Here is a 15,049-nt window from a genome sequence, read left to right as displayed (position 1 = left end):
TCTCGCATGAAAACTGACATGCAGTCACTAATGAACACATGTAGGTGACATATTTTGGCCTATTTCAATCACAAATTTCCTGCGGCATACTGGCATGTGGGCATGCTGCTTTGTCTGTGAAATTCTGGGGAAAAAGTATGAATGCAAAATAATCAGCATACTTAGACCTCAGAAACACTGTTTCCCATCTTTATCAAGTTCAAGATATTGTCTGTTGTTAACCTACATATCTACAAAAAAAAATGTTTCATGTCAAAAGGAACTATAATTAGTTTGACACCAGACTAAACACACACCCTCACAATATTAGAGGCAAAATGGACTAAGATATATATTGAGATTGCCACAAAGGCTACAACTCACAGAAAATAACATGTTTGAAACTTTTTAATAAACTTAAAATACCTGTTCGGTCATGGCCCTATAATATTTTTAAGGTATTCAAACCAGTTACTCAAATATCCACTTTACAAGACAACCAAACTATTTGAAATAAACATTTTTGACATTAGTTTTTAACAATATTACTAAAAAATGTGTAATAACTTCACTATAAAAATTATTGTATTTCTAATGTCCAAACCTATGCCACTGTTAAGTGGTCAATGATAAATAAATGTATCTCACAGCTGACTTGTAGCTTCACTATTTCAGATCTTGTCAAGAGGCAGTGAATCGGAAACGTTCTTTAGCCTTCATTCGCAAATTTTCGTAGTTTTATTCAGCACCAACATAAAGAATGAGGTTCTCTCTTTGTTGGAATTGCCCAGAATTCACAAGATTATTAGTTATGCATAGATGTCATTGCTAACTACACTAATCAACCCCTGTAAGTGAACATTACATCTCAAGCTGTGAAGTTTGTTTCTTCAAAATGGGTATGTGGTGTATATTTTTTTTCTAAATCTGCACAAAATGATGATGAAGAAGAAGATGTGACTAAGTACCCTGCCTTTTATAAGCTATGTTATCTACTGCAAAAACACTACACATAAAACTTGTTAAATGTACACCTGCTCACCTCTACAAGTTTAGCAAGATTTTCAAAGAATTCTTCATCATCAATTGTCAGCTGATGATCCTTGTACTTCACACGATAGTGCTCAACTTTACCCTGGTAGCAGACACACAATGTATAGTCTCCAGGGAAGTTCGTAGATTCGCGTACCAAAAAAAGTCCATCAGCTTTTGGTGAAAGGAGGGCTTCTGCTTCATCTCGTGATATTTTGCCATGAAACCATCTGCAAGAAAAAAATTAAATAAAATTATTTAGCTTAACAGAACTCCAGATAACAAGAAACAGAAGAAAAAATGAGAGCTTAGGCTACAGTCACCTCACCTAAGGAGTGCACAGTGTCACAGCGTAATTGTTCATCATCCTTCCAGTACACGTGCGACTCGCCGTACACACGTGCACATGTACATGTGCACACCTTGCCACCTCCACACACACACACACTCACACACACACACACACACACATACATAAAGCAATGGGGGACGGAGTGAGGCGGGAGCCATAGAGGGGGCGGGAACAGGAAAGGCGAAGAGGGGAAGGGGGTTGGGGGAGATATGAGGACGAATTTCACACTTTATCAATTTTTGTATCTGGGGACCATGAAAATTACAAAATGAAAAAAATAAGGGGTAATATGCAAATAACAAAATAATCCTTAATGCTGCTCCAGGACAGTAAACTGCAGGAAAAGAAGGGAGGAAATGCTTGACTACCGCAATTATCCCCTCTACCTCCTCTCCTACTTCTAATATCTGCACTGACAGCACATGGTGTTCTTGTTCTCTCTCTTTTTCCTATGCAATAACTTTCCTTTATTCCTGAAATGTGAACTGTGGTATCAATAACAACGATGCCACGGCGAAAATACAAGTTCTAAAATTGGCACTACAACAGACACCAACAGCAGCGCACTCTAGCCGGAGTGGGAGAGATCTACAAGATCCACTCCTGATTCTGCCCTTTTGATCAAGAACAGACAGCCGGGACACTTCGCTTAAGGTTTGCTCAACGTATGATGGGTCTCAGCATCGCACCTCACTGCAAGTTATGTAACCATGCATTAACTTGTTTTTTGCACCAGTAAACCACTTTTACTTACGTGCAGTACCGAAGCATTTTTCCTGCTCCTGCTCATACCCACACGCCGCCTTCCAGGTGGGATACAAAAGTTGGTGACGAGGTTCCCTCTTTCATTTCCTTTTTTGCTTGATACTGCTTTAGCATTATTGTGATATCCTAGTGTGACCATGTGGCTGAATGACTGTCTTTAAGTGTTTGCATCATTCGCTATAAGAATTTCATCTGTGTAAACCAAGGCTTCACCACACGAACAGGCTTCACTGTCCGATCTTGTACGTTTTCAGGCTTAGCAAATGACGCAGCTACTTGCTGCCATAAATGGACTGGTCGCACTACAAACTGCGGCTACCTCGGCACCTCTGACGCCACCGCCTGTACCAACGACGTCGCCGACAGCACCGCCATTTCATGCCTTCAATCCTGACGTTGAACACTGGCCAGAATACATCGCCCAGCTTGAGACACACTTCGCAGCTTATGACATACCAGGTACAGAGCGGCTTGCCTTTTTCATTGCCAATGCGGGTGTTGTGTTATACTGTGTGCTCGTCAAGTTGTTTCCCACTACCTGTCCAGAAACTAAAACTTATGACGAAGTGATTGACTCTTTGAACTCACACTTCCATGACAGCGTAAATGTGGTGGCTGCATGCTACAAATTCTTTAGCCTCCGGCATGGCCCTATTCAATCGAATAAATCTTGGTTAGCGGACCTTCAGGGACTAACTACTGATTGTGACTTTAATTGACACTCTTATGCAGATATAATGATTTGAGACGCTATTGCGCAGCATGTGGCGGATCACCACATCTGCGAACAAATCCTCAGATTTAAAAACCCGTCTTTGCAGGAAGTAGTGGACTTGCTAGACAGACAAGATACATTAGACATGAATACTTCCACGTTCAACGTGACCCTGGGTGTGTCTACTGTTAGCGCGGCACATCACATTCCCTCCCGCCGCATGCATGTAAACAAAGTTCACGCCTGGCACCCACTACGAAACTGAAATCATGTCCGAACTGCTTTCGTGCCCACCGACGGGACAGTTGCCCATCCCGTCACGCACAGTGGTATTTTTGTAATAAGAAAGGACGAGTGCAAGCTGTGTGTAGTAAGAGAAACTCTATTTCACCACTTTTCTCCCATTCGCGTGACTCACATGGGTGTCATCTCAACGGCAACCGTCATGATCAGGATTCAAATACCTATGGACGTAAATGCCATTTATTCAAAGCCTTCTGCTTCACGTGCTTTGACAGCTCGGCGTGTGAATCGAGTTTTTCCAGGCACTTCCTCTCACATTCAGGAAACTTTGTTACTTTGCACATTTGTGGATGTTCTGTTCACATGCAGCTGGACACTGGTGCGTCAGTTTCCTTACTGAACAAACCTACATATGACTTGCTTGGTTCGCCCCCGCTTCGTCGTTCGCATTCCACGCTGACTGCATTTACTGGACAGGAAATCTCAGTGCTCGGTGTGTGTAGTTTGCGAGCCTCGTATAGTGCGACGACCTGTACAGTATCTTTCCATGTGCTCTGCTCTAGTGATGCTACGAACATTTTTGGCATGGACGCATTTGAACTTTTTGGCCTCGCAATTCAGGACAATGCACTTTGCATCAACACTAGTCACCATGCAGACAGTGTTGCCGCACTATGCAATGATTTCACTGAACTCTTTTTCTGGTGGCTTTGGTTGCGCCACAGACTTCGCAGTACATGTTGTAGTTAAAGACAATGCCATGCCTATTTTCCGGCACACATGCCCGGTACCACAAACACTGCGCGACGCTGTAGCTGCTGAACTTAAGCATTTGCAAGACATTGGTGTCACTGAACCTGTTTCTGCTTCGCCTATAGTGTGTGTATGAAAAAACCAAACGGCCGTCTCCATATTTATGCTGACTTTAAGTCTACAGCAAATCCCGAGACAGTGGTAGCTACGTTTCCATTACCATGTCCTGAAGACATTTTTGATAAACTTGGTGCGGGAAAATTCTTTTCCATGACTGACGTACGGGAGGCATACTTTTAGAATATGCTCGATGAACATTCGCAGCACTATTTTATGATCAACACCCACTTTGGAGTGTTCAAGTTTTACCGCCTTCCATTCGGTTGTACATTGGCTCCTGCTATTTTTCAGTCGTACTTGCAGCAGTTGTGTGCCACTGTCCCTGTTTGTTCCAACTATCTGGACGATATAGTCATATCAGGTCGCACCCCTGATGAACATTTGCAGAATTTGCGTGCCTTATTTGCTGTACTTCTGCAGGACAGGACTAAAATGTAACAGAGACAAGTGCAAATTTTTTCAAACTGAGATTCAGTACTTAGGACATATGATTAATGGACAGGGTATCCACCCCTCGCTGTCACATCTCAGTGCGATTAAAGACTTGCCAGCACCCAGGAACTTGAAAGAACTTCAGTCTATGTTGGGCAAAATCACTTATTATATTCTGTTTATACCAAATGCAGCGCAGATTGCAGTGCCTTCGCATTGCCTTCGGCGTAAGAACATTCCTTTTGTTTGGTCTTCGGAATGTGACACTGCTTTCCACAAGCTCAGATCTACTTTGTTGAGTGACCACTGTTTGATTTCTTTCAATCCCCCCAAACCAGTTGTTTCAGCTGTCGATGCATCTTCTCACGGCATCGGAGCGGTTCTCTCGCACCGCATTTTTTTGTTGATCGCCCAATCGCTTTTGCATCTAAGTTGCTCAGTTCTGCCCAGCAAAACTATTCTCAAATCGAGAAAGAAGCTTTAGATATTGTCTATGGAGTGACAAAGTTTCATGATTTTTTGTTCAGTCGAAATTTCTATTCGATTACCGCTCATAAGCCTTTGACGTCGTCGTTCTACACGTCAAAGCCAGTTACGGCCCATATTGCACAAAAGTTGCAACGTTGGTCTTTGTTTTTGTCTCAATACAATTATGAAAACTTGTTTCGTCCTACGACCCAGCATGGCAATGCTGATGCTTTGTCTCGTCTGCCTATCGGTCCTGACAAAGTGTTTGATTTTTCCGAATTGTCATGCATATTTACAATATAAGGAATAAGCTGATGGTCTTCCACTGGATTTTTGTTGCATTGCTTCCGCGACAGCTGCTGATGCTTCTTTGCAGATTCTTTTGCAGTATATTCAAACTCAATGGCCTCCATCTGCTACGCAGATTAGAAATCTGAATGTTTGACGTTACTTTGCGCAACGTCACAACTTGTCTGTACACCACGGTGTTATCTTGTTACGAACTGTCACTGATCAGTCTCGTGTGGTTGTACCTCATTCGTTGCAGTTGGAAATCCTCTGATTGCTGCACTCTGGTCATTGGGGTATAGTGCGGACAAAGTAATTAGTGCGTTGTCACTGCGTTTGGTTCAGCGTTGATAAACAAATTGAGAATTTGCTTGCTAACTGTCACTCGTGCACAGAGCATCACTCTGCTCCCTGCCAGCACTTCTTTGCATGGCCGACTCATGCTGCGCCTTGGCAGCGTTTTCATATTGATTTTGCGGGTCCTTTCTGGGACACCCACAAGTTGATAGTTATTGATGCGTACAGCAACTTCCCTTTTGTTGTCATTATGTCTTCTACTACATCTGCGAGAACTGATTGGGCTTTGACATCTATTTTTTGCATTGAGAGTCTTCCTGAAGTTATTGTCTCCGACAATGGCCCCAAATTCGTGCCCTCAAAAGTTTGAAGCATTCTGCGCTGCTAATAGCATTCACCATCTGACCTCAGCCCCGTTCCACCTCCCCAGTTGAACGGCGATGCTGAACGCTTTGTGCATACATTTAAGTCACAGATGAGCAAGTTGCGCACCACGCACTCTCGCGAGTGAGCGCTCTGGACTTGCCTTGCTTTATATGACTCTCAGTCGCATGGCACCCATTCCCCAGCGGAACTGTTACATGGTCGCACCCATAGGTCGCTCCTGCAACTATTGCAACCGTCGCCATGCGCTCCCGCTGCTTCACATCACTCTGGTTTGGCGCCACATGATTTGGTGATGTATCGCATTTTCTCTCACAGGCAGCAATGGGAGCAGGGGCGTATTCTTCGCCAGCTTGACCGTGCCTTATTTCTCATTTCTGGTCCCTCCGGCACTGTCAAGCGACAATGGAACCAGATCCGTTTGTGAAGTCCTCGCTTTTCTGCCGCTGGTTGTTTTCCGGCAAAACTGGAGGCTTCGTGGCTTCTGCCGCCTCAGCCCACAGCTCCACCAACGGCACCTCTGCAGCTCACGCCTCCACCTGCTGTCATCGCCGCTGCCGGTCCAGTCACCTGCACCGGACGGGCGCCTCTCTCCGCCGCCGCCACCGCCCCACCTTTGGCCGTCGCCATCACAACCAATGGATGCTGAGGCTGCCGTCATGCCACCGTAATTGCCCGTGGAGGTCGCTTCGCCGCCTCCTCATCTGAGCTTACCCAGTGGCGGTGTGCAGCCTGGGCAGGTTTTCCATGGGGCATTTTTCTCGCCCCCTCGCGAGCAATTCATGGTCGCAGGTGGACAGAGTGCCCCGGCAGTTCCACTGTCCGCCTCCTCAGTTCCGCTGTCCGCCCCCTCAGCTGTGCCGCCCCGGGTCCCTCCACCTGCCGTCGGAAGTCATACTCCACGGCGGTGCATCATTTCAGGAAGGAGGGAAGTGGTATCAACAGCAGCGATGCCACGGTGTAAATACAAGTTCTAAAGTTGGCACTACGACAGACACTAACGACAGCGCACTCTAGCCGGAGCGGGAGAGATCTACAAGCTTCGCTCCTGATTCTGCCCTTTCGATCAAGAACAGACGGGCGGGACACTTCGCTTAAGGTTTGCTCAACGTACGATGGGTCTCAGCATCGCACCTCATTGCGTTATGTAACCATGTATTAACTTGTTTTTTGCACAAGTAAACCACTTTTACTTATGTGCAGTACCGACATATTTTTCCTGCTGCTGTTCCTACCCATGCGCCGCCTCCCAGGTAGGATACAAAATGAACTGCTTGAAATTCCAAATGTTGGGGATGTGATATATGCATATTTTAAAATAGTGAAAACAGTTTTCCCATAGCTCTACTCAAGCCCTTTCTGTTTTGTGCACAAATAGCCAAATAGGTCAAACAATAATACATTGGTGAGTCACTATGCAATACTGGTATATCTACATGTATTGCCTAATAGGAAATTGCTACCAGGCAACACAGTATTTGTATAAAAAAGTAGGCAAATGGAATAAATAAAAATTCACAACAAACATTTTAAAAGACACCCTATTAGACGGGAAAAGATAACAGGAAAAACTAAAAAAGTAAAAACATCCAAGTAAACAGTAAAAAATAACAGAGCTAAATTGTGTAGCCAACTGGCACAATGTAAGGGCACATTTGTCTACGCCTGTCAATGACTCAGTGCTTATGCTATCGATGAGTGGTGAAATAAAAGAGAGAGACAGAGAGAGAGAGAGAGAGAGAGAGAGAGAGAGAGAGTTACAAAAACCTACAGTAGATTAACAAGTCAGAGCAACTAGGGAAACCATATGGCTTAATTTGGAACATCTCAAACAAAGAATGTATTTAAAGAAATGCAATCCTGAAGTACCGAAGCACAATGGCTAAGAAGCAGTGTTTGCAACCCTCTGAATCCTCAACAATGGATTTTAGCCAGAAAAGCAATTGGAACAAGATAAATGAAACACTGTTAGAAAATGAGTTGCAACAGAGAAATTTATAGGAAAACATACGGAATATATTAACTGTGGATGAACTCTATAGGGCAGCTTCACTGAGCAAGTATTTGGGCACATGTGGAAAGGAATTCAACAGCAATAAATCAGGAGGCAGGCAGTAAATCATAGGCATCGTGGAATAGCGATTAGTTGCTCCACAGCCGTATTCCTAAACACCTGGGTGCAAAACTGGAGTCATTCTGTCATTCAAGCACCACTATCTGTATCAAGCAGAACATTTATACTATGAATCAGACTGTGTGCATGAACTTTTCTATCCCAGAGTGTTAGTACATCTTACACCTTTTTTTTTTCTTCATTAAATAAAGACAGATTCATATCCACTATAAACAATAACTATCTGATACCTACAGGCATTCCAATGCCAAACATTATTCGATGATAGCAGCACAATGTAAGAACAAACTAAATTTAGCAGTATATTTTTGAAATTGCATAGAATTAAGTGTGGGTGTTATTTAAACTGCATCTGTTGAGTAAATAAAGGATAATTCCAACAGACATAGAAGCCAGCCAATGATTTATTCTCTTGAAATTTCAGACACCTATTTTTACGTGTCTTTTAGTGTTACGATTCCTGTAAATTGTATTTCTGTTCACTGGTGATCCAACTTTGGTGGCACTGTGCACATTGTTTACAATGTCAAGTCCTGAAAATGCCTCTGTCCAATGAAAAACTTACTGAGCCTTCAAATGTTGATTACAGAAAAATAAACATTTCTATGCAAAAAATTCTGAGAATTACCCTTTATCTATATTGCTTTCCTCCTCTTCCTTTTTAACTTCTTTCACAAAACAGTTGTCTTCGCATTAATGAGAACTTCATAACCACAGATTACAAGATATGATGTTCTTACTAGAATTTCAAATGACTGACTGCTACATTGACTAAGAGATTGTACTTGGGGCTTTGTAAAGAGGTTGCCTTTGTATTTGCACTGACTGGTTACCAAAAGCTAAGCAAAACAATAATAAGGGTAAGAGGTATTAATGGAATCTTAAGTGTAGCTACAGAACCTTATTTCTGAACCTCCAGCCCATATATCAATGCTTGCAATCAATTCTATTAAGAAATATGCTACATATTTAGCTTCTTCATATTATGCACCTCTGAAATACCTTTAATGAGACTGGACTATTAGATGCTGCAAGCTAGTATAGTCATGTTACAATAATAAGACAAATATTTTTCACTCACGGCATAGCATTAAGTTTGACTTCAGCTCGCTGTTTCTGTGCTGCTGTGGGGGAGGTCCTGCCATTGCTACCACTTCCAATTCCTCCCAACCAGGCTCCTCCAAGGGGCTCAGCAAATGCAGGGACAACGGCCACAGGTGCAGACCGTGGCGCATGTGTTGAATGCTGGCTCATTGCGTTCCATGCACTGGCCGGAAGCAACCACCAGCAGTCACTATCTGTAAATAAAAGAAAATGACATATACTTTTAGAAACATCCCAGATTTTCTTTTTGGCTTTAATGGACATTGGAACTCTTCTATTTTGTCAGTAACGATGCAGCATACAGAGTTAGAGAAATGCTATCATGCTGCCCTTACTGAATTCATAGGTTATTATGAATGCACTGCTAAGCAACATAATGCCTTTTGAAGCAAATGATTAACAATAGATGAGAACCCTTTCTGGCTTGTGTATGAAACTACACTGATCTGTTCTGACTAGCACTTATCTAAACTATTTTGATTAGCTTTTTTCAAAGCTGAAGAGAGGAGAGAAGTGCACAACTGTTGTACAAACAACTGAACAAATTTAAGATGTGAGATTACTACCTTTAAAAAAAACTGTTCATTTGGGATTCTTTTACTTCTTAACTGTATATATTGTTGTTGTATTTGTGGCTGTCTGTCTTATTTGGTACAGAAACTATGTTAGTACATGTGACTTTTCATGCTTTCCCGACGGATCTGCTGCAAATACTCTTCTCGGGTTTGCCGCCGGATTGTATTGTGTAACTCGCACAATATTTCGTCGATGCAACTGCTCGACATCATCAGGTGGTGGTAGCTGCTGTTATCACTGCTGCAAGTCGCACCTTGCAGCAGTGATAACAGCAGCTACCACCACCTGATGATGTCGAGCAGTTGCATCGACGAAATATTGTGCGAGTTACACAATACAATCCGGCTGCAAACCCGAGAAGAGTATATGTTTGTACAGTTTGTCCTATCTCAGTTATGACAATAATATGTATCCAGATTACCTAACATGACACATCCTCACAAACAGCAATAAAGAATATAGTTGCACTTATTGAAACAAGAAAACAATGAATTCGTAAGTGCAACTGTAAATGCAAATAACAAAGAGTAAAAACACAATAAGAAATAAATAGATGTTCAATCTGTCCACTTGTATCTTTATTTATCACTTCACAACTAGTTTCAGAAGGCTACCTATGTCGGCATGTGCCTATCTAACAAGATGAAACGTAGTAACTGTTTTATACTAACATTAAACCCCACTAATATTAACTATAATAAATGAAAACAGGCTATGCTAAAACCCATGCAATAGTCAAAACATTCTCATAAGGTGTTATCAAAGCCAATCTTTGATGAAATAGTAATTGCAATAACTGTAGCAAGAAAAAACTCTTTAACTGATGAGAATTGTTTAAAAACTGCTGCAGATGCTGTAATGTTTTATTAATGTTCATGTGCCCCTGAAAGTATTTAACAGCAGCTCATGAGAGCAATAACTAAGGAGTTTATTTCTCTTAAAATACAACAGTTTAGACATTACAATATTAAGAAACACCATTAAATTAATGAAACTACCTCATATACATTTGTATGGGTTTACAGTCCCTAACTCCAATTGCCTGCAGTAATGAGAGCTCAAAAGAAAAGCATATGTAAGAAAAGCAGCTCAACAGTAAAGTAAAAGGTAACATAATGTCCATTCAATGCAAAAGTGCGACCCCTGACGTAGAAACGTAAACAGTAAAAACAAAAAATATAAGCCTGCCAACAAGCATGATCAGGATTGCAAGAGCTTCTTGCATTAATTAACTTCATCCACCCCAGTCACAGCCAATAGTGGATGTTGCTGCTGCTGAAACTTCAGGTTAATGAATAAATGTTACCCCAACTAACCTATTGTGGTGAACATCTGAAATTCAATAAAAATCAATTATTAGCCAGTTGATGGAAAACACACATGATTGGCCCCTCCCCATACAACCTGTTACAATCAGAGCACGACATTTACAACAAGAAATTCTTGTGTACAAAAACTTTTCCTGTACAAACAAAGACAGACAGTCAGTCACACGTACAACCAAATGTGGAACTAAGAAGTGGGAGAACTCATTTTTATTTTGCTCAAGATACCGATGTCAAATTATCATCCTCTAACTAGTATCAGCATGACTGATTAAATGTTGTTATGTCTTGGGAGTACTGGAATACTGAAACAGTATTATATACCTACTACTGAAACATGCTTAATTTCCCAATCAAAACCAAACTCTGATTTGCTGGATTATGTTTACCAATGCCCCTGTTTCTTAAGCCACAAATCTAAGTTTTGGAATAGCATCTTTGGTATTTTTCTCCTCCTCCACCCCTAATCTGCACATTTCATCACTCAGACAACATAAGTGTTCATGTGTAGAGAAGTACTTTGTGACAGATCCAAGAAATTCTTATTTTTAAGACAGTGTGTGCTGTCAGTACCCTGATGGTGTGCTGTGTATGTGCCACAGTAAACTGCGTGTTCTGTATCAATTTGTTAAATGCTGTATTAGAAATACGACAGGCTTGACACTTTTTTCTTCATTTAACTATAACAGGCAAAACTTCAGTAAGGGGGAAGTACACTGGTATAGGCATGCATATTCATATACAGAGATATGTAAACAGACAGAATATGGCACTGCCATCAGCAACATATAAGATAGCAAGTGTCTGGCGCAGTTGTTAGATCACTTACTGCTGCTACAAGGGCAGGTTATCAATATTTAAGTGAGTTTGAACATTGTGTTATAACCAGTACACAAGCAATGGGACATAGCATCTTCTAGGTAGCAATCAAGTGGGGATTTTCCCACACAACCATGTACCATGAATATCAGGAACCTGGTAAAACATCAAATCTCCATCACTGCGGCCGGAAAAAGATCCTGGAAGAACAGGACCAAAAACGACGGAAGAGAATTGTGCAACATTACAGAAGTGCAACTCTTCTGCCAATTGCTGCAAATTTCAATGCTAGGCCATCAACAAGTGACGATGTGTAAACCACTCACCAAAACATCAGCAATATGGGCTTTTGGAACCGAAGGATCACTCGTATACCCTTGATGGCTGCACAACACAAAGCTTTATGCCTTGCCTGGGCCCATCAACACTGATATTGGACTGTCAATGACTGGAAAAATGGTCAGATGAGTCTCACTTCAAATTGTATCAAGCAGATGGACGTGTACGATTATGGACACAACCTTATGAATCCATGGAGCCTGCATATGAGCAAGGGACTGTTCAAGCTGGTGGAGGCTCTGTAACGGTGTGGGGCATGTGCAGCTGGAGTGATACGGGACCCCTGATACACCTAGATATGACTGCATCCATTCATGTCCATTGTGCATTCCGATGGACTTGGACAATTCCAGCAGGGCAATGTGACATGCCACACATCCAGAATTGCTACAGAGTGGCTATAGGAACACTCTTCTAAGTTTGACACTTCTGCTGGCCACCAAACTCCCCAGACATGAACATTATTGAGCATATCTGGGATGCCTTGCAACGTGCTGTTCAGAAGAAATCTCCATCTCCTTATCCTCTTACAGATTTATGGACAGCCCTGCAGGATTCATGATGTCAGTTCCCTCCATCACTACTTTAGAGACTGATCAAGTCCATGCCACATCATGTTCCGGCACTTCCAGTGCTCACAAGGGCCCTACAAAATATTAGGCAAGTGTACCACTTACTTTGGCTCTTCAATGTATTTGTAAACAATATGAAAAAGAAGATGGGAAAACCTTGTACAAACTCTGAAAATTACTTAAATCAGAAGAATAAAAAACATAATTAATCTCTAAGTTAACATTTATTAGCATGTGGATTTAACAGTTGTGTGTTTTCTTAAGGCTGATTTTGTAGATTTTTTTCTATTTGTAAATAAAACAGCAAAATGATTAAATTGATCTTCATAACATTATCCTTTCCCATTTGATCACGTGCAGTTAGTTCTATTCTATATTTTTATGACTTGTCAAAATATCTGTTCTACACAGATAATAAAAGTTAACTTCTTCCTGTTACTTGCATCCAAAGCACACACACTACGAGTGCAATATACGCAGTAAGAAAGCCCCTTATCCTAAGGGCAGTTGTATTTTTATTACACCAAAAGGCTATTTCACAATCATCATGACTCCCAATATCTCTTTAAGTGAACAATCCTTACTTTGGAAAGCTCAAGCACACAAACTGTTGTTATTCAATAGCTACAAAGATACATGTCAATCAACCAGTGTCACAGCAAACACACAATATTTCATCTTATTTTCTTATGTGTACATGAGTAGCAATGGACTTAGGTCTACATAAAATTTCTTGAATGACATGGACTGAAAAGTCCGCAAAGTTTATTACAGTATCTGATAGAACAGTGATTCATACTGCTTGTTTCTGATGTGTGGGAGCATACTTCCTGTAGATAATTACAACTGAGCCTTTGTCTGCCATGGTTCTCACATTAAGTCACAGTCCGAGGAACACAGAGACCTTGCCACAACACTTTACTTGGTCCTGAAAGTGTGGGCATTGCCAGTGCAAACTCTGCATTCAGATTATGTAGCTCCTCTGTCGAAGAACTACCGAATGAAAGGCAGTTGATAAACACATGCTTGCTCACTATCTACTCAAAAATATGAAGTAAACATCCAATTTTACTGATGGTGGGCATCTTAAATCCCTTCGACACATGGTCAATTACAGTACATAATTTGCCCCTTTTTGTGCAAGACTTATGTAAAGTTGTGAGAAGTTAAGGCTTTTATGAAAGCTACCATTATTTTCAAATTATGAGCAGCTGTTCTTAAGCATGCCTTGTTGTTGAACATCTTTTTACAGGAACTTTTAACATGTGCACCACATATTAGCTAAGAAGTAGGCACGGTAAACTATCAATCTGACTTTCAATAAGCAGCATCGGCAATTATGACAGGGCAAAGGATCTCAACTTCCATCAGGTCTAGAGATGTATAATCTATGATTATCAGTTCAAGTCATTATTAGTAACACCTGGAAACCATTCTCTGATAATATTCTCAGTGCTACATCCAACATTGTACAGAATTATAAAAATGTGTCTTTTTTCAGCTTAGGTGTATCCATTTACAGAAAATTAGCCAATAATTTTATATTAAGCTATTTTATCATTCTTTTTCTGGATGTACTGCTGGTGAGTTTATTACAGAACTTGAATAATCAGCAAAGGTAATTCTTTCCACTTTATCAATTTAAGTTGGGAACAAGAAGCCATAATTTATCCCCAGTTGTTTATTTTCAGCTTAGGGCATAAGCTTTCCACCACAGGGAGTAAGCATATACAACTCTCTGGATCCTCTTACTTAAACATGAAGTAACTCAGTTACAACTTATACCTTCAATATCATTATATCAAACTTCATTGAAAACTATATTACGAGTTGCACATGCAAATGCAATAGAAAGGCAACAGAAAATTTTTGAAATTAGTCAATAAATATTTTATAATTAGTTGGTTACTTGGGATATGGTGTTTTCTCTGGAAAGACCTCTATAGAATCAGAATTTTGATAACTCAGAATCGTACTTTCTCACAGATACACAGTCATTCTCAAATACATAACATGTTTCCAAGATTTTATAGAAATAAATGTAAGATTTACCAGTAACAGTGCTTGAGTGGGTGGTAGTGAATGGGTGCATGGGGTAAGGTTTTACTAGGGGATGAGTGAACAGGCAGGAACCTTGGTGTAGCGATAACGGTTTGGAAATGTCATAGTCTTGTCAGAGTAAAGTATTGTGGTATTAAAGGCTCAGATGTACTGGGTAACAAAAGGGATACTTCCATTTTTTTGGAAGTATGAACTGTATTAGTCACAGAGTGAGAGAAGGATGCTGCCAGATAGACCTGTTTGTGAATACGATTTGTAACATAGTTATGGGAGAGGAAAGTCTGGGAGATT

General features: G+C 41.0%; 1 protein-coding gene across 1 annotated transcript in view; it reads right to left on the bottom strand.

The window, feature by feature from the left end:
• The window catches only part of LOC126281311 (tyrosine-protein kinase CSK), a 199,032-nt gene that overhangs the window by 61,586 nt on the left and 122,397 nt on the right, over positions 1-15,049 (bottom strand). Inside the window, exons 2-3 of the mRNA XM_049980152.1 lie at positions 9,044-9,260; positions 1,022-1,241 (exon numbers count right to left, since the gene is read on the bottom strand). Of these exons, the coding sequence (XP_049836109.1) occupies positions 1,022-1,241; positions 9,044-9,216 (393 nt within the window). The 5' untranslated portion in view covers positions 9,217-9,260. The remainder of the gene's footprint in view (positions 1-1,021; positions 1,242-9,043; positions 9,261-15,049) is intronic.

Source organism: Schistocerca gregaria, chromosome 7 (assembly GCF_023897955.1).
Source record: "Schistocerca gregaria isolate iqSchGreg1 chromosome 7, iqSchGreg1.2, whole genome shotgun sequence".
Lineage (NCBI taxonomy): Eukaryota > Metazoa > Arthropoda > Insecta > Orthoptera > Acrididae > Schistocerca > Schistocerca gregaria.
This window is presented reverse-complemented; position numbering and strand designations above follow the sequence as displayed.